This window comes from Acomys minous (assembly GCF_964271855.1).
Source record: "Acomys minous genome assembly, chromosome: 16".
NCBI lineage: Eukaryota > Metazoa > Chordata > Mammalia > Rodentia > Muridae > Acomys > Acomys minous.
Genome location: NC_140498.1, coordinates 54,808,825 through 54,830,682, shown reverse-complemented (window position 1 = coordinate 54,830,682; position 21,858 = coordinate 54,808,825). Strand labels below are relative to the sequence as shown.

General features: G+C 46.8%; 1 protein-coding gene across 3 annotated transcripts in view; it reads left to right on the top strand.

Annotated features, from left to right (window-relative positions):
• The window catches only part of FRY (FRY microtubule binding protein), a 360,844-nt gene that overhangs the window by 263,353 nt on the left and 75,633 nt on the right, over nucleotides 1–21,858 (top strand). For all 3 annotated transcript variants that reach the window (XM_084763560.1, XM_084763561.1, XM_084763562.1), the window contains 7 exons: nucleotides 763–862; nucleotides 1,041–1,212; nucleotides 6,979–7,235; nucleotides 8,451–8,597; nucleotides 10,729–10,897; nucleotides 12,964–13,054; nucleotides 19,715–19,797. In XM_084763560.1, the coding sequence (XP_084619686.1) occupies nucleotides 763–862; nucleotides 1,041–1,212; nucleotides 6,979–7,235; nucleotides 8,451–8,597; nucleotides 10,729–10,897; nucleotides 12,964–13,054; nucleotides 19,715–19,797 (1,019 nt within the window). The remainder of the gene's footprint in view (nucleotides 1–762; nucleotides 863–1,040; nucleotides 1,213–6,978; nucleotides 7,236–8,450; nucleotides 8,598–10,728; nucleotides 10,898–12,963; nucleotides 13,055–19,714; nucleotides 19,798–21,858) is intronic.

Sequence of the window (21,858 nt, the reverse complement as noted above, 5' to 3'; positions counted from 1 at the left end):
ACAGAAGGAGCTAAAGACATGTGGACAAGTGTCCTGACACATGTTAACTGTGAGCCCATCGGCCAGGGGCCCACTACATCAAACCCAGGAAACACAGAACTCTTTAAACCCCCTCTGCTCAGAACTCCAAAAAGAAAGCAGGAAGGAGCCGTGGTGCTGTAGAAGTCTATACATTACAATTAATTATTTGGAAATGTGCTGACTTGAGCCTGGGGACTCACACATGCTAAAGATGTCCTCCACCACTGACCCATGCCCCAGCCCAAAGAGTATGCTCCTAAAGCCACCGTCGTTACAAAGCAAAGTGAGTTCGTGACACTGCATGGCACTTCAACTATTAAGTGTGGTAATGTCAGAGCTATGTTACATTCCCCAGGTTGCATAAAGCAACCATAACAGAGAGCATACGGATTAGGAAGGGTGGAGAAAAGAGAACACGGTTGGGATTTATATTCCAAAAGCTTCGTGTAGGGACCGCGGCGGTGCCTCCGTAGTGAAGAGCGTGTGGCAGACAACCGTACCCAGCAGCCACGCCGTGGAGTTCACCACCGTCTGTAACTGCGGCTCCAGGCCATCCCATGTGTCTGAGCCCCCGAGCACCTGCATAAATATGATGCAGCAATACACTCGGATACACATAGAAACACACATAGATGGGTCCCAGCCAAGGTGCCGCACCAGACTTCTGGGAGGCAGCGATCTACCCAGCTTCCCAGCCCGGCTGTTTTATGACTCCGCTGTGTGTTGTACTGTTTTCCCCAGGAACTATCCCTTCGACCTAGTGACGCTGCTCAACCTTGTCCTCTTCAAGGCCTCTGACACCAACAGAGAGATTTACGAAGTCTCCATGCAGCTCATGCAGGCATGTATCATTCACCGGGGTGGAAAATGTCCACCCGTGAGCCCAGGACGCGTTTACTTGTTTCTGTGTGTATTAAAATAAACATATATGTCCTGTTGATACCAACGTTGGTCAGACATAAGCACCCCCGAGGGGCCCAGATAACACCTTTTCAGCTTCTTTCTTAAACTCTTCCTAGATCCTTGAAGCAAAGCTTTTTGTTCACTCCAAGAAAGTTGCCGAACAAAGACCTGGCAGTATTCTGTATGGAACGCACGGACCGTTACCACCCCTCTACAGTGTGTCGCTAGCCCTCCTGTCCCGTGAACTGGCCCGGATGTACCCTGAGCTCACCCTCCCCCTCTTCTCAGGTACCACCCCGTTGTCCGCAGCTACATACGTCACGGTCTCCTACTCTGAGAGGTTTTCCCTTTTTAAAGTCTATTGCAGTTTTTGTGTCAGAACCTGGTGCTAAGTTTGTGCATCAGAATTGCTAAGGGCTAAATCCAGTTCCATGTGAAAGCAAATTCAATATTGTCAATTTTTTTTTTGTTTTGTGTTTGGGGTGGGGGTGGGGCGGCACGTTTTGCTTGATTGTATAGCTAAGCACCATGTGAGTGTAGTGCCAATGGAGGCCAGAAGAGGGCACCAGATGCCCGGGGAATTGGAGTTATAAATGGTTGTGAGCAGCCATGTGGGTTCTAGGACTTGGACTTAATTAAACCCAAGTCTTTCAGAAGAGCAGCCAGTGCTCTTAATCACTGAGCCATGGCTCCAACCCCTCAAGAATATTTTTAAACGTTGAAAAGAAAAACTGTTGTCAAGCCAGGTGATGGTGGTATGCACCTTTAATCCCAGCATTTAGGAGACAGAGGCAGAAGTATCTCCAAATTTGAGGCCAGCCTGGTCTACAGTGTGAGTTCCAGGATAACCAGGGCTACACAGAGAAACCCTATCTGGGAAAGAAAGAAAGAAAGAAAGAAAGAAAGAAAGAAAGAAAGAAAGAAAGAAAGAAAGAAAGAAAGAGAAAAGAAAAGAGAAAAAAATGTTAGTTAAAACAATATAAGTATAAATATATGCCTGACAAATATAAAAGATTCTTGAGTTAATGAAGATATGTGTGTGTGTGTGTAATATATGTGTGTGGGTGTGCGCATATCCCAAAGAAATTCTTTTATATGAACAATATACTTAAGATAACTCTTAGTTCCTTATATATTTGGTAGTGATGTTAGATACATAGTCTTATTGTATTTTATTATTATAATGATGTTACATCCATAGCTTGTCTCCTCCGCTGTCTTCATAAATAACGTGTGAGAGCCGGGTCCCATAGAGTGCTTTACCTGCCCAGTTCATGCGGCACCTGGCCAAGAGTCACGCTGTGCCCTGAGTCAGGTTGTGCCCCAAGTCAGGCTGTGTCCCGAGTCAGGCCGTGCCCTGATTGTTCCTCATTCTCCATGCACAGCCCCAATGCCTCAGCCCCCTCCTCCTCAGCCACCCTACCTCCCTGCACCCCCAGTGCCTCAGCCCCCTCCTCCGCAGCCACCCTACCTCCCTGCACCCCAGTGCCTCAGCCCCCTCCTCTGCAGCCACCCCACCTCTTAGGCACTGTCAACTACACAAAACCACATCTGGGCAGAGCCTCCCATTCATAGTCTCCTGGTAATAATCATGACTTCTGACTCTTGGTCACCCTTGGTCACCCAAGGCGTGTTAGGCTCTCTGCTAGACCCCTGTGTGCGTTGCTTATACTGTGGTTACTGAGCCAGAAGAGCTGAGGACGACCTCCCAGATGGGCTGACGCCCGAGCTGCAGGCAGGGGATGGAAACAACAGCCCCGAAGGGCAGCACACGCTTGGCTTACATCAGTGCCTCTCAGCCTTCCTGATCCTCGTGTGTGGTGACCCCCAACCGTAAAATTATTCCATTACTACTTCATAACTGTAATTTTGCTACTGTTTTGAATCATAATGTAAATATCTGATATGCAGGATACCTGATTTGTGACCCCCAAAGGGGCCATGACCCACCCGAACCGCTGGTTTAAAAGTGTAGAACAGCACAAGGCACTGGGAAGTTACACAGAGGACAGTGTGGCTGACATCAGAGATGGCCCTGGATGTGCAGAAAGGCCAGCAGTCTCCTATGTGTGCCCCTTGACCCATTTCAGAGCCCTGTGAAGAAAGTGGCACCTCAGCTTCTCGGGCCTTGAAAACCACTGACAAATCCCATAAAAACACTGAACCGGACAGCACAGCGTATAATCAGAGGACCTGGGACGACCCGCGCAGGCGCAGTGCGTGCCGCTTCCATCTCTGGCGTTTATATGAGCCTAGTTCGTGTTAATTTAGAAGGCCTTGTTCTCCTGCTGCCCTCTATCCACTCTGGCTCTTGTATTCTCCCCACCTCAACTTCTGTGGGGGTTCCCAGAGCCCGGAGGGGAGGGTTCTGATGGAGCCATCCATCCCATGTAGGGCTGAGTGTTCTAAGGCCTTTCGCTCTCTGCACGATGTCTGCCTGTGGGTCTCTGTGTTTGTTCCCAGCTGCTGCAGGAGGCAGCTTCCCTGATGGTGGCTGAGCAAGCACTGATGTATGGCTATAGCAGAATATCATTGGCAGTCATTTCATCACTACGTTTTCTCTGGTCTTGGCAGCAGCCTGGGTTGTTTGGGGATTCCTGTAGGATACCTGTGGCCAACAGCTCAGCCGCATGTAAGCCAATCCCAGGCCTGAAGGCTTCGCTTGGTTGGCTGGGTGACAGGAGATGGTCAGTTAGGGCTCTGTCTTCCCTGTTATCTGGCTATTTCATTTTATTGCCTTTATATATGTATATGTTTTAGGACGTTTCTACTGTGTTAGATTTACATATTATTATAGGACTCCCGAGTGTGTGAACAAGTGGGTCCGTGATTCTTCTGCCTTCTCCTGGGCTCTTTTCCTTCTGTTGGCTTGGCTTGTCCAAATTCAGTGTGATAAATTTTGTTTTATATTATTTTATTTTGTTAGAATGAATGAATGAGTAGTGAATAAGTGAATTAATGAATGAGTGATTAAGTGAATGAATGAATGAATGAATGAATGAAAGCCTAGTCACATGTCCTTCTGGGAAAGGGAAATCAGTGTTCGCCCATGGGGTCACACAGGTGTATCATCAACAACCCAGGACAAGCCTCATGCTCAGGAGCAGTTGATTAGCACACAACGGACCCCACAGGAATTTTTGTGTGTGCTTTTATTTAGTTACAGTTTAGCAGTTTGGTTTGGGTTCTGGGGGGTGTGGTTTTATCTTGTTTTTTTGGTTTGAGGGGGTTGTTGTTTTGGTTTTTTGTTTTGAGAAAGAGCTTAAAGTTGGGTTGGTATGGAGGGAGGCTGTGAAGGACGTGGGGAAAGAGAAGAATATAATCAAAAATTTTTAATTAAAAAAGTGTTTTAAAGCCAGGCATGGTGGCGCACTCCTTTAACACCAGCACTCGGGGAGGCAGAGGCAGGTAGTTCGAGGCCAGCCTGGTCTACAAAATGAGTCAAGGACAGCCAAGGCTACACAGAGAGACCCTGTCTCAGAAACATGAACAACAACAACAAATGTTTTAAATAATAAAAGAGAAAAGAAAAAGAGCAGGAGCAACAGAATGGAGGCTGTATTAGCTGACTGACACCAAGCTCTGTTTTCAGGGCCAGGGGTACTAAAATAGTCAAATTTCTGCCACATGGTTAAATTAATAAATAAAATAAAAATCAATTTATAAAATTTAAAACTTGAAAGGAAGGGAGGGAGGGAGGATGAAAGGAAGGAAGGCAGACTGCCGAGTTTAAGAGGAAGTGATAGGTCACCGTGCAGTTAGGAAAGAGGAGAGGATGTGTTTGGCGCATCTGGTCTGGAGAGGGGACTGGTTGCCAAGAGTGGTAATAAAGTCAGGGAGGAAACAGTCGCCCAGGGAGGGTGGAAAGGGATGGCGGGAGCCAGCACTGCTGGGGAGGTTCCCAGACAAGTGTGCTGCTGGGGAGACTGATGGTGAGGCGTGCCCAAGAGCAGAGGGCAAGGCAGGCATGGAGAGCTAGCCCGGGATGCTGGGGTGGGCCTCCACAGACCAGGCAGTCCTGGACTCCATGGTGCGAGAGGCTGAGCGCCAGGTATGGAGGAAAAGAAAAGCCCTCAGCACTCACCTACTGAGTGAGGGGGCAGGGGCAGAAAAGGAAGGAAGGATGTTCTGTTCCTCCCTTCCCGTGAGGAACACTTGGGGCGGGGGGAGGGGGGACAGTTTCCTTCACGGAAGCCTAGAAGAAGAGGATTTGAAGGAAGGGGTGATGCTCATCCTCCAAGGAGAGCGACCCTGGAACGTCAGCTCTGCAGGTTCTGGGGAGAGGTCTCCAGGAGGAGCTTTGGGAAGAGTAAGGCTGGGGCCAGTTTATTAGCTGAGAGGGGGAGCTGGGATCGTGGGGGCAGCTGGGGTGAGGGGAGAGAAATCCGAGCTGACAAGCGGCAAAACCCTGAATAGGAAACACAAGCGTTTGGACATTCTTCTAAGCATCGCTTCCAGCTCTTGATTTAGGAAGAAGCTTTAAAAAGAGCTTGAGAACACTCACAGGACCTAGTGAGCCCCTGAGCTGCCTGCGCTCTTCCAGATCCCCATGGGGAGACTTTATCAGGACCCACCCAGAGGTGCTGGGAAGCAACAGCATCCCCTTGACACCCCCTCACGGTTTATTTCTCTGCGTCTCCAGAGGGTTGACTTGGCGGCCTCTGTGCCATCTTCCTTTCTCCTCGGAAACACCTCCACAGCCTGAGGTGTTTATCGGCTCTTCTCTGACTCCACATTTTCACGGCCCCCGTGTCCAGCACACAAAATGTAATAAACACAACAAACGAGCTCATGTCTCATGTTAGCAGCCGGTTCCTGCTACAAAGTCCACGTATTTTTGTGCCATTGTTTAAAGATGGGTCTTTTTAATATTCCTTTCTCTCTAATTGGATTTTTTTTCTCTCTCTCTCTCTTTCTAAAGTGCACTTCTTTCCTATGGAGCATAAACGGCTCTTCTGCAATGAAGTTGTATTTTTGTAACCAAAAGTCATTTTGTCCCATCAGCGCCTCAGCTCGGTGCCTCCTGTTACCTGTCACTTTTCCCCTTGCTCCTGAGTTATTTGTCAGTATAAGTTTTGTCAATGAGGATCTTCCCCAGGCTTAGGAACTTTACTCATTTTTTTTTTAACTTCAAATAAATTATTTTTAGCTGGCCGGTGGTAGTGCACACCTTTAATCTCAGCACTTGGGAGGCAGAGACAGGAGGCTCTCTGTGATTTTGAGACCAGCCTGGTCTACAGAGTAAGTTCCAGGACAGCCAAGGCTACACAGAGAAACCCTGTCTCAAAAATAAAATAAAAAAAAAAATTTTTTTTGAGAATTTCACACATTAGTAACGTATTTTATCAGTTCCACTTCTCCCAACTACAGATCCCCCTGTATCCTCCTCGTCCCCCATCCAAAGCCATGACCTCTTATTACATATGTATTAATATATATAATGTTGGCCACACACCTCACTGGGTCCCTCACGTTGCTCGTGTATACAGACGTGTATTTAAGGGCTGACCACGCGCCTGAGACATCTTGGCGGTTTCCATCCCGCCAGGCACAGCGGCTCCTACTAATGAACGCTCAGCCAGTGGGGTTAATGGATGTTCAAGTATCCATTATCATACCCAGAACGTATGTGTGACATCATAATATGTCAACTGTAAGTCAAATACTCCGTGGACCAGGCAGATGGCTACCTGCCACAAGTCTGATGACCCAAGTTTGATGTCTGAGCCCATGTGGTAGAGAGAGAAGTTCAGCTCCTGTGAGTGACCTCTAAGTACCACATGTGTGCCCTGGCATGGCCCCTGCGCCCCCCCCCACACACACACACAAGTAAAAAGTGTAGAGGACAGAGAGACAGTTCAACGGTTAAAAGCACTGGCTGCTCTTGCAGGATCTGGGTTCAAATCCAACGCCCTCTTCTGACCTCGGGTAGCCTCTGTGGTCCTGGGTAGCCGCTGTCTATGGCAGTCCTTTTAGTAAATGTCAGCCACTTGTGTGCCTGGCTGGTTGGTCTGTGAGACCAATGCCTAACTCTCCTTGGCCCTGTCTCTTCAGAGGTGAGCCAGAGATTCCCCACCACACACCCAAACGGACGTCAGATCATGCTCACCTACCTGTTGCCATGGCTACACAACATTGAGCTGGTGGACAGCAGACTCCTCCTCCCAGGGTCCAGCCCCAGCAGCCCTGAGGATGAGGTCAAGGACCGGGAAGGGGAAGCCACCACCTCTCACGGGCTGAAAGGGAATGGCTGGGGCTCTCCGGAAGCCACCTCTCTGGTCCTGAATAACCTCATGTACATGACAGCCAAGGTAAGGCACATGGCATGGCTCCATCAGCAGGGAGGTCCTGGGTTCACAAACCAAAAACATGATGTCTCTCGTGAAAATGACGCGGCGATAAGTGGCAATAAGTGGCGATGGGTGTGCGTGTAATGTCACTGCACTCTGTACCTTAAAATATGTACACTGCCTGGTATGGAGGAGACTCTAGAGTTCAAGACCACCCTAAGCTACAGAGTGAGTTTGGGTCCAGCCTGGGCTACATAAGACCCTCTTTCAAAGGAAAACCAACAAAAGAAAAAGATGTTCGTGATGTTGCCAGAGTAAACTCCTTCTTCCCCCTCAGTCTTTCATAAACAAAGGTAATACTGTATCGTGGTAATACATTGCTGGGTTAGGTGCTCTTGCAGAGGACCTGAATTCTGTTCCCGTTTTCTGGTTTGAGTATGATCTAGTAATTTTGTGTTACAGGAGTTATACAAATATGTAAGCTTGGGTTCAAACCTGGCCCCCACCATTTGCTATACAAAAATTAGAAAATGGAAGTAATGTGTTTGGTGCATTCAAGTAAAATGGTGAGGCCCGGGGATGCATCTCACGGTTGAACTCACATTGTATACACAAAGCCCATGTCCAAACACCCAGCACTGCAATTAAAGAATGGAAGGATTATGCACAAATTTTAGATAAACAGACAGATGATAGGTTATAGCACGATATAGATATATTGATAGATGTTAAAGAGATATAGATAGATAAATGGATGGATGGATGGATGGACAGACAGATGATAGATAGATTATAGATTATAGCAAGATATAGATATATTGATAGATGTTAGAAAGATATAGATAGATAAATGGATGGTTGGATAGATGGATGGACAGACAGACGGATGGACAGATAGATGATAGAAAGATATAGATGGATAGATAGAAAGATAGATGATAGATAGATAGATAGATAGATAGATATACATAGATGGTAGAAAGAAAGGAAGACAGACAGACAGACATATATCACATATTTTAGGGAAAACCATGGCCTACATTTTTTTAAATGTTTATATATGTACTTCATGTAACTGATCTATGTATTGTAAATTACCGTCCACCCAAAAAAATTATGTTTTTCTATCAAATGGTCATTTTCCCCTGCCTAATGATTTTGAACAATCATAACCTTCGAGGCAGTCTCTGTCCTGCACACACTCACGGAGGCCGCTTTTTAATCTTGTTGGCTTAGTATGGAGATGAAGTCCCAGGACCGGAAATGGAGAACGCGTGGAACGCGCTGGCCAACAACGAGAAGTGGAGCAACAACCTGAGGATCACTCTGCAGTTCCTCATCAGCCTGTGTGGGGTCAGCAGCGACACCGTCCTCCTGCCCTATGTAAGTGCCGCCCAGGCTTGGGGAGCGCTCGCTGCCGCCGCCGCTGCCGCTGCCGCTGCTGCTGCTGCTGCGGCTCACACCCTGATATCTGCACCTCACACTCTCTGTGTTTTCAAATGCTGCAGTTCCCTTGGGGGCTCATCCAGGTGGTACATAAAAGCTCCTTCTACCCCTCCCCAACCCAGGCTCATGTGCTCCTGTCAGGGGCACCTGTCAGCACCTTGCACTAAGCTACAGGACACAGACACCTGGGAATGGAGGCTTTTTTTTCCCCTGACAATTACCAAAGCTTCCTTTATAAACAGCACCAGTATAAAAGAGGCCAAATGTAAAGATCAGTACTCTCACACACACACACACACACACACACACACACACACACACACACACACACACAAGCTTCTGGTTTGCATATGGCATTATTCAAACAAACAAACAAAAAAAGCAGACCTGGGATTTTCTTTAAAAATATGTGGATATATTTATTTTCATTTTGAGCCGGGTGTGGTGGCGCACACCTTTGATCCCAGCACTCGGGAGGCAGAGGCAGGCGGATATCTGTGAGTTCAAGGCCATCCTGGTTTACAAAGTGAGTCCAGGACAGCCAAGGCTAACACAGAGACCCCGTCTCGAAAAACATAAATAAATAAATAAATAAATAAATAAATAAATAAATAAAATATTTCTTTTCATTTTATGTGGATGAGTGTTTGCCTGCATGGTGCATGTGCACCTTGTGCATGCAGTGCTCATGGGGGCCAGAAGAGGGCGACAGATCCCTGGAACTGAAGTTACAAACAGTAGTGAGCTGCCATGTGGAGCACCCTGGATTTGAACTCTGACCTTTTGCAAGAGCAGTCAGTGCTCTTAAACAATGAGCCATCTCTCCAGCCCCCACTACATTTTCCTTTTCAAAATTATATGATGAGAGAGAAAACAAAGTATATTCTGTTTTTACTTGAGGATGGTGCACCAACAGAATGGCAGCACTTTCTAACATTCACGTGGCTTCTCCTTGGGTTTTGTGAGTTATTTTATGACTTCCTGTTCTGAGCTGTTTTGGCCATACAGCAAGCAGCATGTCATCATATGGTTAGATTAGTTATTAGGGTCTGCCGATATGTGAGGCATTAATATTGTTAGGGTTTTTTTTTGGGGGGGGTGAGTACTTGGTCTTTCAAGACAGGGTTTGTCTGTGTAGCCCTGGCTGTCCTGGAACTCTCTTTGTAGACCAGGCTGGCTTCAAACTCACAAAGATCCGCCTGCCTCTGCCTCCCAAGTGCTGGGATTACAGACGTGCGCCACCACACCTGGCTTGATATTGTTGTTTTTAAAACCTAAGACTTTACAGACAGTTAAGACTTATTTGTTTCTAGTGACAAAGAGGACAGGAGGTATCTTGGTTACTATTCCATTGCTGTGAAGAGACACCATGCCCGTGGCAAGTCTTATAACAAAAAGCATTTAGCTGGGGTCTGGCTCACACTTTTAGACGGTTAGTTCATGATCCTCATGGCAGAGAGGCGACAGACGTGGTGCTGGAACAGCAAGTGAGAGCCTTACATCCTGCTGCACAGGTGGCAGGAAGAAAGGGAGAGACAATGGGCCCAGTATGGGCTTTTGACACCTCAGAGCCCATCCCTAGTGACATGCCTCCTCTAACGGTACCACACCCCTGATCCTTCCCAAACTGTTCCACCAACTGGGGACCAAGATTTCAAATATAGGAGCCTATGGGGGCCCATTCTCATCCAAACCACGGGGGACCGGGGCGTAAGGGGCAGGGACTATATTCCTTTTTTAATAAAAATAGCAGTTGTTTTCCCAGAGTGGATTAAATTATTTTTGTCATATAAGTACTCTGTGCCACTGGACACCAGTAAAATCTTGCAATGTTTTTGTCTTCAATTGACTCTGGTCACCCTGAGAGTAAAAAAATTTTTTTAATTAAGCCACTCAAGAAGGTGCCTGTGTAGTGAGGCTTTTAATCCCAATGTTTAGACCGTTCCCAGACAGCAGAGGTCAGTTGTTAGACGCATGGTACCAGATGACGATGTGTTCCAAGATGGATGAGTTCCCAGCCCAACACTCTGATGGAAAGTACATCCTCCTCCTGTTTTCTTCCGCCAAGATTAAAAAGGTGGCGATATACCTGTGCCGGAACAACACCATCCAAACGATGGAAGAGCTTCTCTTTGAGCTGCAGCAGACGGAGCCCGTGAACCCCATCGTCCAGCACTGTGACAACCCCCCCTTCTACCGCCTCACAGCCAGCAGCAAGGCCTCGGCAGCCGCCTCTGGTAGGGACGCACCACCTGGGAACATACCTGTCACACAGGGCACTGAACAGGCTTGAGCCGGCCTTGCTGTTCGTTTAAGAGACCGCTTAAGGCCCTCAGCGGCCCACTGGCCTCCCCACCACAGAACCTATCCTACTTTAGGTGGATGCCAACCAGGACGCTGCATTCTCTTAGGAATTACAGTTCTGAATCTTCTGCATACCTTAGTGGAATCTCCTTGGTAACATTCTCCCATGATTGACTAGAATGTTCCATAAAATCCCAAGTGCGCAAAAATTTGAAACTTTTTGAGTACCGGCATAATAATGTGGTGTGAAAGCTCAATGTGCATAAACTTTGTTTGTTTGTTTTAAGATTTGGTTATTTTTTTTAAAGATTTATTATTTATTTATTATCATGTATACAGTGTTCTGCCTGCATGTACACCTGCAGGCCAGAGGAGGGCGTCAGATCACATTATATAGATGGTTGTGAGCCACCATGTGGTTGCTGGGAATTGAACTCAGGACCATCTGGAGGAGCAGTCGGTGCCCTTAACCTCTGAGCCATCTGTCCAGCCCAATTTGGTTATTTTTATTTTGTGCGTATTGCCTACATATGTGTGTATGTATCATATGCATGCAGTACCCTGGGAGGCCAGAAGAGGGCATCAGATCCCAGAACTGGAGTTACAGATGGTTGTGAGCTGCTATGAGGGTGCAAAGAACCAACCCCACGTCCTCTGCCAGAGCGGAAGGTGGTCTTAACTGCTGAGCCATTTCTCCTGCCCCAACTTTGCTCATATAAATGATGTATAAAGTTACCTTCAGGCATTGTGTATAAGGGATACATAAAACAAAAATGAATTTCATGCTTAAACTCCAGTCTTGCCCCTAAGACGGTTCCATCACATGTACACAGGTGCAAAGTATCTATAACTAAAACACCCTGATTCTGTGGATCCTGAATGACAGGTGCTCACCAAGCATTGTTGCTTTCTTCTCTCTCTCTCTCTCTCTCTCTCTCTCTCTCTCTCTCTCTCTCTCTCTCTCTCCTTTCTTTTTCCTTTGTTCTTTTTTTTTTTTAAGATTTACTTATTTATTATTTATACAGTATTCTGCCTGCATGTGAGCCTGCATGTGAGATCTCATTATAGATGGTTGTGAGCCACCATGTGGTTGCTGGGAATTGAACTCAGGGCCTTTGGAAGAGCAGACGGTGCTCTTAACCTCTGAGCCATCTCTCCAGCCCATATTACTGCTTTCAATCGATCTGTACCTGTTCATTTCATGGAACATGTACTACCTCCCTCAAATGTTTTAAAGCATTCTCCATGTCCCCTCATTCTGTCTGTCTGTCTGTCTGTCTGTCTGTCTGTCTGTCTCTCTCTCTCTCTCTCTCTCTCTCTCTCTGTTTGTTTTGTTTTTTGAGACAGGGCTTCTCTGTGTAGCCTTGGCTGTCCTGGACTCACTAAGTAGACCAGGCTGGCCTTGAACTCACAGCGATCCACCTGCCTCTGCCTCCCGAGTGCTGGGACTACAGGTGCACGCCACCACACCCAGCTGTCCTTTGCTCTCTCTTTATCCTACTTCTTAGGGATATTTTTTTCCAGAGAGACACACGCCTAGGGATCGGAATCCTACTTGGACTTCCTCCATATCATTAGTTAAATAATTCCTGGACCCATTAACACTAAAAGTGCAAGAGCTGAGGGCACCTGCCCGGCACCCCGACATTGGAGGAACAGGGGAAGAGGGTCAGTCAAGGTTACATGGCAAGACCCTGTCTCAAATTGGCAATAGCAAAAGTCATTCCAGCAGGGCTGTAGACCTACCTCTATATAAGGCCTTGACCTGTGGCTGGAAACATCTAAGAGTGTTACAGCCTCGTTTATGAGGAAGAAGGAATTCAGTTTGACCGACAGACATAGTTGTCTAGAATTCCACGCTGTGGACTTTGAGACAGTTGTTTAAAATTCCTGAGACTGACAAGCGTGGGATGTCACAGAAAATCCTCTCCTGGATTACTTAGGACTTGCGCTACCCCCTCTGCGTGCTCTCTCTGATGTCTCCTAATCCTTTGTGCAGGAACCACCTCCAGCAGTAACACTGTAGTCGCCGGCCAGGACAGTTTCCCGGACCCCGAGGAGAGCAAGATACTGAAAGAATCTGATGACAGGTCAGTGTGCGCGTTGGACGTGATGTCCGCTCTAACCTTCAGCAGGAGTCTGTGGCATCCGCACAAGTTAGTCAGGTTCTCTATGCTGAGTTCCCAGCTCTGCCCGATGTAGCCCTAAAGATACATTCTGCGCAGAATCTGAGAGTAAAAACGTTTTTCTGGTGCCTGAATCCCACTTAGCCTTGAGCGTCATAAAAAACACTGGTTGGAGCCTGCAGAGGAGGGTCAGTGGTTAGAGCATTGGCTGCTCTTCAAAGGACCTGGCTTCTGTCATCAGCTACCATGTGGCAGCTCACAACCTTCCTTAATCCCAGTGCCAGGGCATCTGGTGCCCTCTTCTGACCACCACGGCACTGTATCCACATGGTACATACACATGCAGGCAAACACTCATCTGCATAAAATAAAAATAAATCTTGGGAGAATAAAAAAAAAAAGGATTGTTCTGCTAGTGGACACAAACCATGTGGAATGAGAAGAGATTTGGCACGTGAGGATTTCAGATCTAATTATTATATGATTTCTTAAATGTCTTGAGGTAAGTTCTCTGCAGCAGTCTTGTGTTAATCAACCTTTTGTTACTGTAGCAAACATCTGAGGCAAGCTAACTCCTAAGAGAGATGTTTACTTAGCTCACAGTTGTAGGGGCTGGTATTCTAAACAGCTCCGTGTGGGCTTCGGCATAGGCCATCGTTGGCTGCATCAGATCCTAACAGGAGCATGTGCATACATTAACCCCCTTCCCCCACTTCCCCCCCTAATCCCCGCTTTGTTCTCCATATAAAGCCACCAAGATTACAGGGGCTCCATTCTAATTGTCTTACATCATCTAGTTTCTGTCCTAAGGTCCTTAACTTCTCTTCGTACACAGATATACACATATTTATGGGCTGGGTGGCCTGAGGGAACAGAGCAGGGGTACACACTGAGTACCACATAGATGAATATTTTACATATAATGTCCTTGTATAAAAATACACAATAATGTCCTGCTAGATCCATCTTTTTCTAAGTATCTTCCTTGTAAACACCACAGTGAGATGAAGTTTCTACCCTCTTGACACCACTGACGTGACTTGAGAGGCAAGCACTGGCATGAGTACAGGGCAGGAGCTGTATTCAACCCACAGCCATTTTCATTCTCATTTGACTGTACTTTAATCACATCTCCCCCCCCCCACCCCCCGTTTTTTGTTTTTCAAGACAGGGTTTCTCTGTGTAGCCTTGCCTGTCCTGAACTCACTCTGTAGACCAGGCTGGCCTCAAGCTCACAGTGATCTGCCCGCCTCTGCCTTCCAAGTGCTGGGACTAAAGTCGGGCGCCACCACGCCCATCTGCTTTATCACATCTTAATTGACCAAGAGCACCGATGCCCCGTAGCACCAGGAACCTGTTCTCTCTTGTGAGCTCTGCAGGGCTTCCTCTCTCTCTCTCTCTCTCTCTCTCTCTCTCTCTCTCTCTCTCTCTCTCTCTCTCTCCCGCACTCCCTCTTCTCGTTGCCTGTGAATAAATAGCCTGGCTCTCTCTCTTCTGCAAGTGACTGGGAAGAGAGCAAGGACACAGCTGTTTTGTTTTCTTTTACTTTGCTTTAGTTATTTGTATGTTTTGGTTGCATGTATGTCTGTGTGTGCCCCGTGCCTGCACAGACCAGGAGAGAATTTTAAATTCCACTGGAACTAGAGGTGCAGATAGTTGTGAGCTGCCATGTGGGTGCTCAGGGTCAAACTGAGGTCCTCTGGAAGGGCGGCCGGTGCTGCTTAACCACCATCTTTAGTCATTTATTTTGTAGACTGAGTTTCCCATCTTCCTTTTTCTCTGTGATAGAAAGCTGCTCGGGGTTTTCTCTGCTCTGACATATTAGCGTCTCGTCCGAGTCATTATTATACTTCATGGGAATTTTTGTGGTGGCCTTTAGCATCGAGATGGCACAGGACTTTTAGAGGCATTGTCCTTGGAGGACCTCATAATCCGGGAAGCTGAGGCAGAGGATTGTCCTGAGTTTAAGGCTGTGTTATGGCTCCAACATCACCCATCTTGAAGGGACTTGATCTTGGCTTCATAAACATCATAACAGACCCCTTTAGATCTGTCTCAAAAAGGAGGCGAGACAAAGGCCATCTAATGTGTGACACCTACCCCATGTCCTCCGCAGCACTTTTTTTTTTTTTTAAGATTTATTTATTTAGTATACAGTGTTCTGCCTGCGTGTAACACCTGCAGGCCAGAAGAGGGCAGCAGATTTCATTGTAGATGGTTATGAGCCATCCTGGAGTTGCTGGGAATTGAACTCAGGACCTTTGGAAGAACAGGCAGCTCTCTCAACCTCTGAGCCATCTCCTCTCCAGCCCCCTCCGCAGCACTTTCCAAACCCCACTTACTGGGTGCCACGGTTTATCAGTAGCCATGGGTACAAACATGGAACTCTCCAGGCGTGGCATTCTCACCAGCCTGCTTTTGTCCTTTGCCAAGTGACGTTTGGGCCCTGCACACGCTGCTTAGAACGCTGCGTTTCACGCACGGTTAAGGCGCCTCTGGGGAAGGCCGTGGCTTGGAGCTTTCCTAGCGTCTGATACTCCAGTGTGTCATAGTCTGCTCTGTGGCCTGACCTGTATGAAACTATGCATCCAGTTCTGTAGAGTCGCAAAGCAGTGACCCAAAAGACAAGGCAGTGGAGAACATTGGAAGTCACTGAGACTATAGGTGAGCAGCAGGCGGAGGAGAAAAACAATCTAAGGAATGAAATGGAAATCCCTGATGCGGCTCGGCGACACGGTCGCCTTTCCCTGGCGTGTGTCCTTTTCCTAAAACCTTACCTCACTCCATGTGCTGGCTGGGTTCTGTCTGCTTGACACCAACTAGACCATTTGGGAAGAGGGAATCTCAGTTGAGCGTGGCTTTCTCTGTTAGCGGTTGAAGGGGGTGGAGGCCCAGCCCGCTACACATGGCTCCCTCCCTGGGCAGGTGCCCTGGGTTCTATAAGCAGGCGGGCTGAGCAAGCGCGGGGGAGCCAGCTCGCGAGCAGCACTCCATCATGGCAGCCGCCTCAGCTCCTGCCTCCAGGTTCTGCCGTGAGTTCCTTCCCTGTTTTCCCTTCAGTGATGGGCAGGGAAGCTAAGTCTCATAAACCACTTCCTCCCGAGTGGCGTTTGGCTGCATCTTTATCACAGCAAAGGAAACCTCAGTAAGGCACCCCGCATCCTACCACACCCATTGTTCCAGCCGGAAAAAAATGCTTAGTCTATTGTCACCTGTGTTGGCTTGAGAATTTTCTAATGTCTGTGCATACATAGCCTGGCTACATACAAAGACATAGATTGAGTCTTCTGTGTATCTTTTATGTAAAAACAAGTATATATACCATTTTGGGGCTGGGATATACCTCAGTGGTCAAATTCTCGCCTCACCAAGCCCGTACGAAGGCCTTGCTTCCATTCCTAACACCATACAGTTTAATATAAACACAGCACTTTGCTGTGTTTTTCCTGAGCTACACCCTGTGTTAGAATGATGACATGAACAGCCAGGCGTGGTGGCGCACGCCTTTAATCCCAGCACTCGGGAGGCAGAGGCAGGCGGATCGCTGTAAGTTCGAGGCCAGCCTGGTCTACAAAGCAAGTCCAGGACAGCCAAGGCTACACAGAGAAACCCTGTCTCTAAAAACAAAAAAAAAACAAAAACAAAAACAAAAAAAACAACAACAAAAAAACCCCCAGCATATCTGGTAGTTAGTTTTACTTTGTTATGAAGAGAAGATGATGCTAATAGCAAGTGAGTAATAAAAAAGTCAATTAAAAGAGAATGATGAACATGGACTAATTCAAATGCTTTGGGCATCCAACAAGGCACCCTACAGATCTCGACTTAAGCATGATAATAACATGATAAAAGCATAAAATTAGGCTGGAGAGCTGGCTCAGTGGCTAAGAGCACGCACTGCTACTGTGGAAGACCCGGGTTTGATTCCCGGCACCCACACTGCGGCTTACAGCCATCTGTAACACCAGTTCCAAGGATGCAATGTCCTCTCCTGCCCACCCCACCCCCCAGGCACTGCATACATGTGTGGCACACATATATACATGCCGGCAAAACACACAGACCCATACAAAACTAAAAGTATACTTTTTTAAAGCACAAAATATTTTCTATTTTCTTTGGTCACGTTTGGAGTTCATTTTTTTTAATACTTTTTTTCTTTTACTTATTTTTTATTTATTGCATATGAGTGCTTTATCTGCAGAAGAGGGTATCAGATCACATTATAGATGGTTGTGAGCCACCATGTGGTTGCTGGGAATTGAACTCAGGACCTCTGGAAGAGCAGGCAGTGCTCTTAACCATCTCTGAGCCATCTCTCCAGCCTTCATTTGGAGTTCTTGGGGTAAGCATCTTTGTCCCAGCCATAGAGCTTGTGATTAAGGGCTTAGTCACACTTAAACGTATCTACCAGGCACACTACAATGTTCTGACATTTCAATCAGGTTAGAATCCTAGGGATGTCGTCACTCAGACACCCGTGCAGTCTTAAATGGTGCTTTTCCCACTCTGAGGTATCATGGCATGAACAGAACCTCCCTAGCATTGACACCAGGCAAGTTGTTTAACCTCATTCAGCCTCAGTTTTCCCATTTGTAAAGTAAATAATACCATGTCAAAAATGAGAAGCAACGGGGGCTGGAGAGATGGCTCAGAGGTTAAGAGCACTGGCTGCTCTTCCAAAGGTCCTGAGTTCAATTCCCAGCAACCACATAATGGCTCACAACAGTCTAAGAGATCTGGTGGCCTTTTCTGAAGTGCAGAAGTGACATGCAGGTAGAATACTGTATATATAATAAATAAATATTTTTTTTTTAATGAGAGGCAAACTAAATGAGATGATGCAGGTGGCATTCATGTGGCCCAGCATTTTCCTCTAATTGAGTGAATAATCCATAGATATGCATAAAACAATCTTTCCAATCATGATTATATTATCTCCCAATTATCACCCTCCGAGGGAAACTTTAATTTATCCATAGCCCCAGCTTGCTTATGAAAGTGCTGTGTATCTCTGTTTCTTCCTCTCTCTGTTCTGTTACTCAGCAGGTCTGGCTGGCTGTCCAGCCTGTCCTGTGCAGGAATAAGGAGCCGTGCATATCTTCATTCCCAAACAGACGTTAGGTTTGCAGTTGGAGCCCAATGTTTAAAGTACACTATTCTCTCAAAGTTTGGACTTGACTTATGAACAAGACAAGACCTCTGGCTCTCCTGACTGGAAAAAAAAAATGTTTGGGGTGTAATTTAAGAAAAATGGCTGGATAGTGGTGGCACATGCCTTTAATCCCAGCACTCGAGAGGCAGAGGCAAGTGGATCTCTGTGAGTTCAAGGCCAGCCTGGTCTACAAAATGAGTCCAGGACAGCCAAGACACAGAAAAATCCTATCTCAAAAAAAAAAAAAAAAAAAGTGGATTTCTGTGGATTCAAGGCCAACCTGGTGTACATGGTGCTGTTTTTAAAAATGAAAATCCTAATCACTCAATTTTACTAATAAAGACTCAGGAGCCAGATGCTGGGGTGAAAACCCACTAGCTCAGAGAGGCAGAGAAAGCACCCAGCTGATCTTCCTACTCAGCTCACATCCCAAAGAAAAAGGCCCAAAAGGCTCGCTAGCTCAGCTGACAGCCCAGGAAGAAAAGGCCAAAAACCCAAGGCCAAAGGCTTGCTAGCTCAAAGCCCAAAAAGCCCCTCCTTTATCCACACTGTCTTTAATACCCTTCAACTCAGAGACCCTCCTGCTCTTTAATCCCTGTCAGCTGGCTTCTTGCTCCACCTCTTGACCTAGGGTTAATTTTATTAAATCCTGTGTACAGGAATCTCTTGGATTAAAGCTAGGGCTGAGCCACACCATAACCACCTGTTGGCAATAAGCTCGGTTCTTATTTTATTTATTAATTTGCTCATATTACATCTCAATGGTTATCCCATCCCTTGTATCCTCCCATTCTTCCCTCCCTCCCATTTTCCCCTTACTCCCCTCCCCTATGACTGTGGCTGAGGGGGACCTCCTCCCCCTGTATATGCTCATAGGGTATCAAGTCTCTTCTTGGTCAGTTTTTGTTGTTGTTGTTTTTTGTTTTTGTTTTTGTTTTGTTTTTTTTTTTGGTTTTTCGAGATAGGGTTTCTCTGTGTAGCCTTGGCCATCCTGGACTCACTTTGTAGACCAGGCTGGCCTCGAACTCACAGCGATCCACCTGCCTCTGCCGGTCGGTTCTTATTTTAAAGGTGCATTTTAGGGCTCGCCTATGCCAAACAAGAAATGGGTTTTTACAGTTCACAATCTCGGGTTCACAATGGGATCAAATATCCCTCAACATTATGAGTTCCAGGCCAGCCAGGACTTCATAGTGAGACCCCATCTATAAAGAAAGAGGAGAGTCAGGCGTGGTGGTGCATGCTTTTAATCCCAACACTCGGGAAGCAGGGGCAAGTGGATCACTGTGAATTCGAGGCCAGCCTGGTCTACAAAGCAAAGTCTTGGACTGCCAAGGCTACATAGAGAAACCCTGTCTTGAAAAAACAAATACACAAACAAAAAGCCAGCCACTAACCTGTAGAATCTGCTTTGGGGGAACGAGTGCTCACACATGTCACCATTTCATGGCTGTGTTTCGTTTTCGAAGGTTTAGCAACGTGATCCGAGCCCACACTCGCCTGGAGTCAAGATACAGCAACAGCTCTGGAGGGTCGTATGACGAGGACAAAAGTGAGTGGCAGAGGCTGTGGGGTGCAGCCACGCAGAGCTGGCTGGGCGCGGTGGCGCACACTTTTAATCCCAGCTCTTGGGGGGCAGAGAGAGACTGATCTCTATGAGTTCAAGGCCAGCCTGGTCTATAGAGCAAGATCCAGGACAGCCAGGGCTACACAGAGAGAAACCCTGTCTTGAAAAACCACACACACACACACACACACACACACACACACACACACACACACAGAGAGAGAGAGAGAGAGAGACAGAGGGGGGGGGCGGTCTTTATTATTAAAGGCCAAAAAGACTACCCTAGTTCTGTGTTCCTGGATTTTGGCATTTTCCACTGCCAAGTGGAGAACGCCTAGTAAGAAATGACCTCTTTGGAAAAAAAAATTGCTGGGGGCTGTAGAGATGCTCGGCAGTGAAGAGCACTGGCTGCTCTTCCAGAGGACCTGCTTTCTGTTCCCAGCACTCACATGGCGTCTCACAGCTTCCTCAAACTCCAGCTCCAGAGAGGATCTGGCCCTCTTCTCTGGCCACCTTGGGCATACACAAATTTGATAAATAAGTAAATAAAGAAATGAATAATTTTTTAAAGAAAAAATTGTAACCGTGGAACTGTCTTGGAGTGGATTTAAGCTTTTAGCCTTGTGCATCCATGGTCCACAGATGGATATGATCTCCTATCGAAACGCCCCGTGGCATAGCATCAGAAACCCTTCCTAGGCCAGGAGATGCTTTGTACAAGAATATCTCTGAGCCATGGGCAGTTGGATAAACCAGGAAGGTGAATGCACTTGTAGCTTTTGTCTGGGGCCCAGACACCTTGTGCAGATACAACCAGTATAAATGTAGGTTGTCTAGGAGTTAAAGAAATTCTAGAAACACTTCAGTGACCTGAGTCTGCATTGTGGAACTCTTTTTTAAAATTGTTATATTCCTAACTGTTTACATTTTGGGTGCTTTGCCCACATGTATGACTATGTATCACATGGGTGCTGTGCCCATGGAGGCGAGAAGGGTATCAGTTTCCCTGGAACTGGGGTTACAGATGATTGTAAGCTGCCATGTGGGTAGTGGGACCCCATGAAGCGAGGTCCTCTGGATGATGAACAGCAGTGGGTTCAGTTCCCACCATCACACAGCAGCTGATCATTTCTGTAACTGCACTTCTGGGGGCTCCTGACCAGTTCTGGCCTCTTCAGGCAGCTGCACATATGTGGTGCAAAGACATACTTTGAGGCAGACATACACACACATATAAATGTTAATTGAAAAAATGTTAATTGACTTCAGTCTTGAAGGGGTTAAACAGTATACTAACAAGTGCCCCCACACCATGGCAAGCACAATGGAACAATACCCACTTCTCCGTGATGGTGAAGTGCACATAAAGGAAAATACTGTACATCAGCCATCAGGTTCCTCCACAGCATGTCCTATGTATAGACTTGAACAGATGATCACCATGCCTTGCAAGGATGGGCTCAGCTAGCATGAAACTAATTTAAATGCTGCCGCTTTCTAGGGGCAAAGTTCTAGTGATCTCTGTCACACATACAACAGTGGCACCTTATGGTCCAGTGGGTTTAAGAAAAAGCATCTCAGAGGTTAAGCACATTGTTTGTTCTTCCAAAGGTCCTGAGTTCAAGTCCCAGCAACCACATGGTGGCTCACAACCATCTACAGGGAGATCTGGTGCCCTCTTCTGGTGAGGAGGCCCACATGCAGGCAGAACATTATATGCACAGTAAATAAAAATAAATAAATAAATAAATCTTAGAAAAAACATCTCAGGGTTTAAGAAAAGCACCCCCACATCATTTCCTTTGATTTCTCAAAATTAGTCAAAATGAAATAGAACATGAAGTATTTTCTGCAATGCCTTTGTGACAGAGCAGTGAGTAAAAAAGAGCCTAGAACATTTCAGTCCCCGGGGCTGGACCAAGTCTTGTCTAACCCTGAACAGAACAACAAGGAAGTCATCCTGAGTGGGCTGGAGTGCACAGTGGGGGAGTGGGAGGCAGTTAGCCATAAGAGGTGTGTGGTGGCCTCATAAAGATGCCTGAGGTC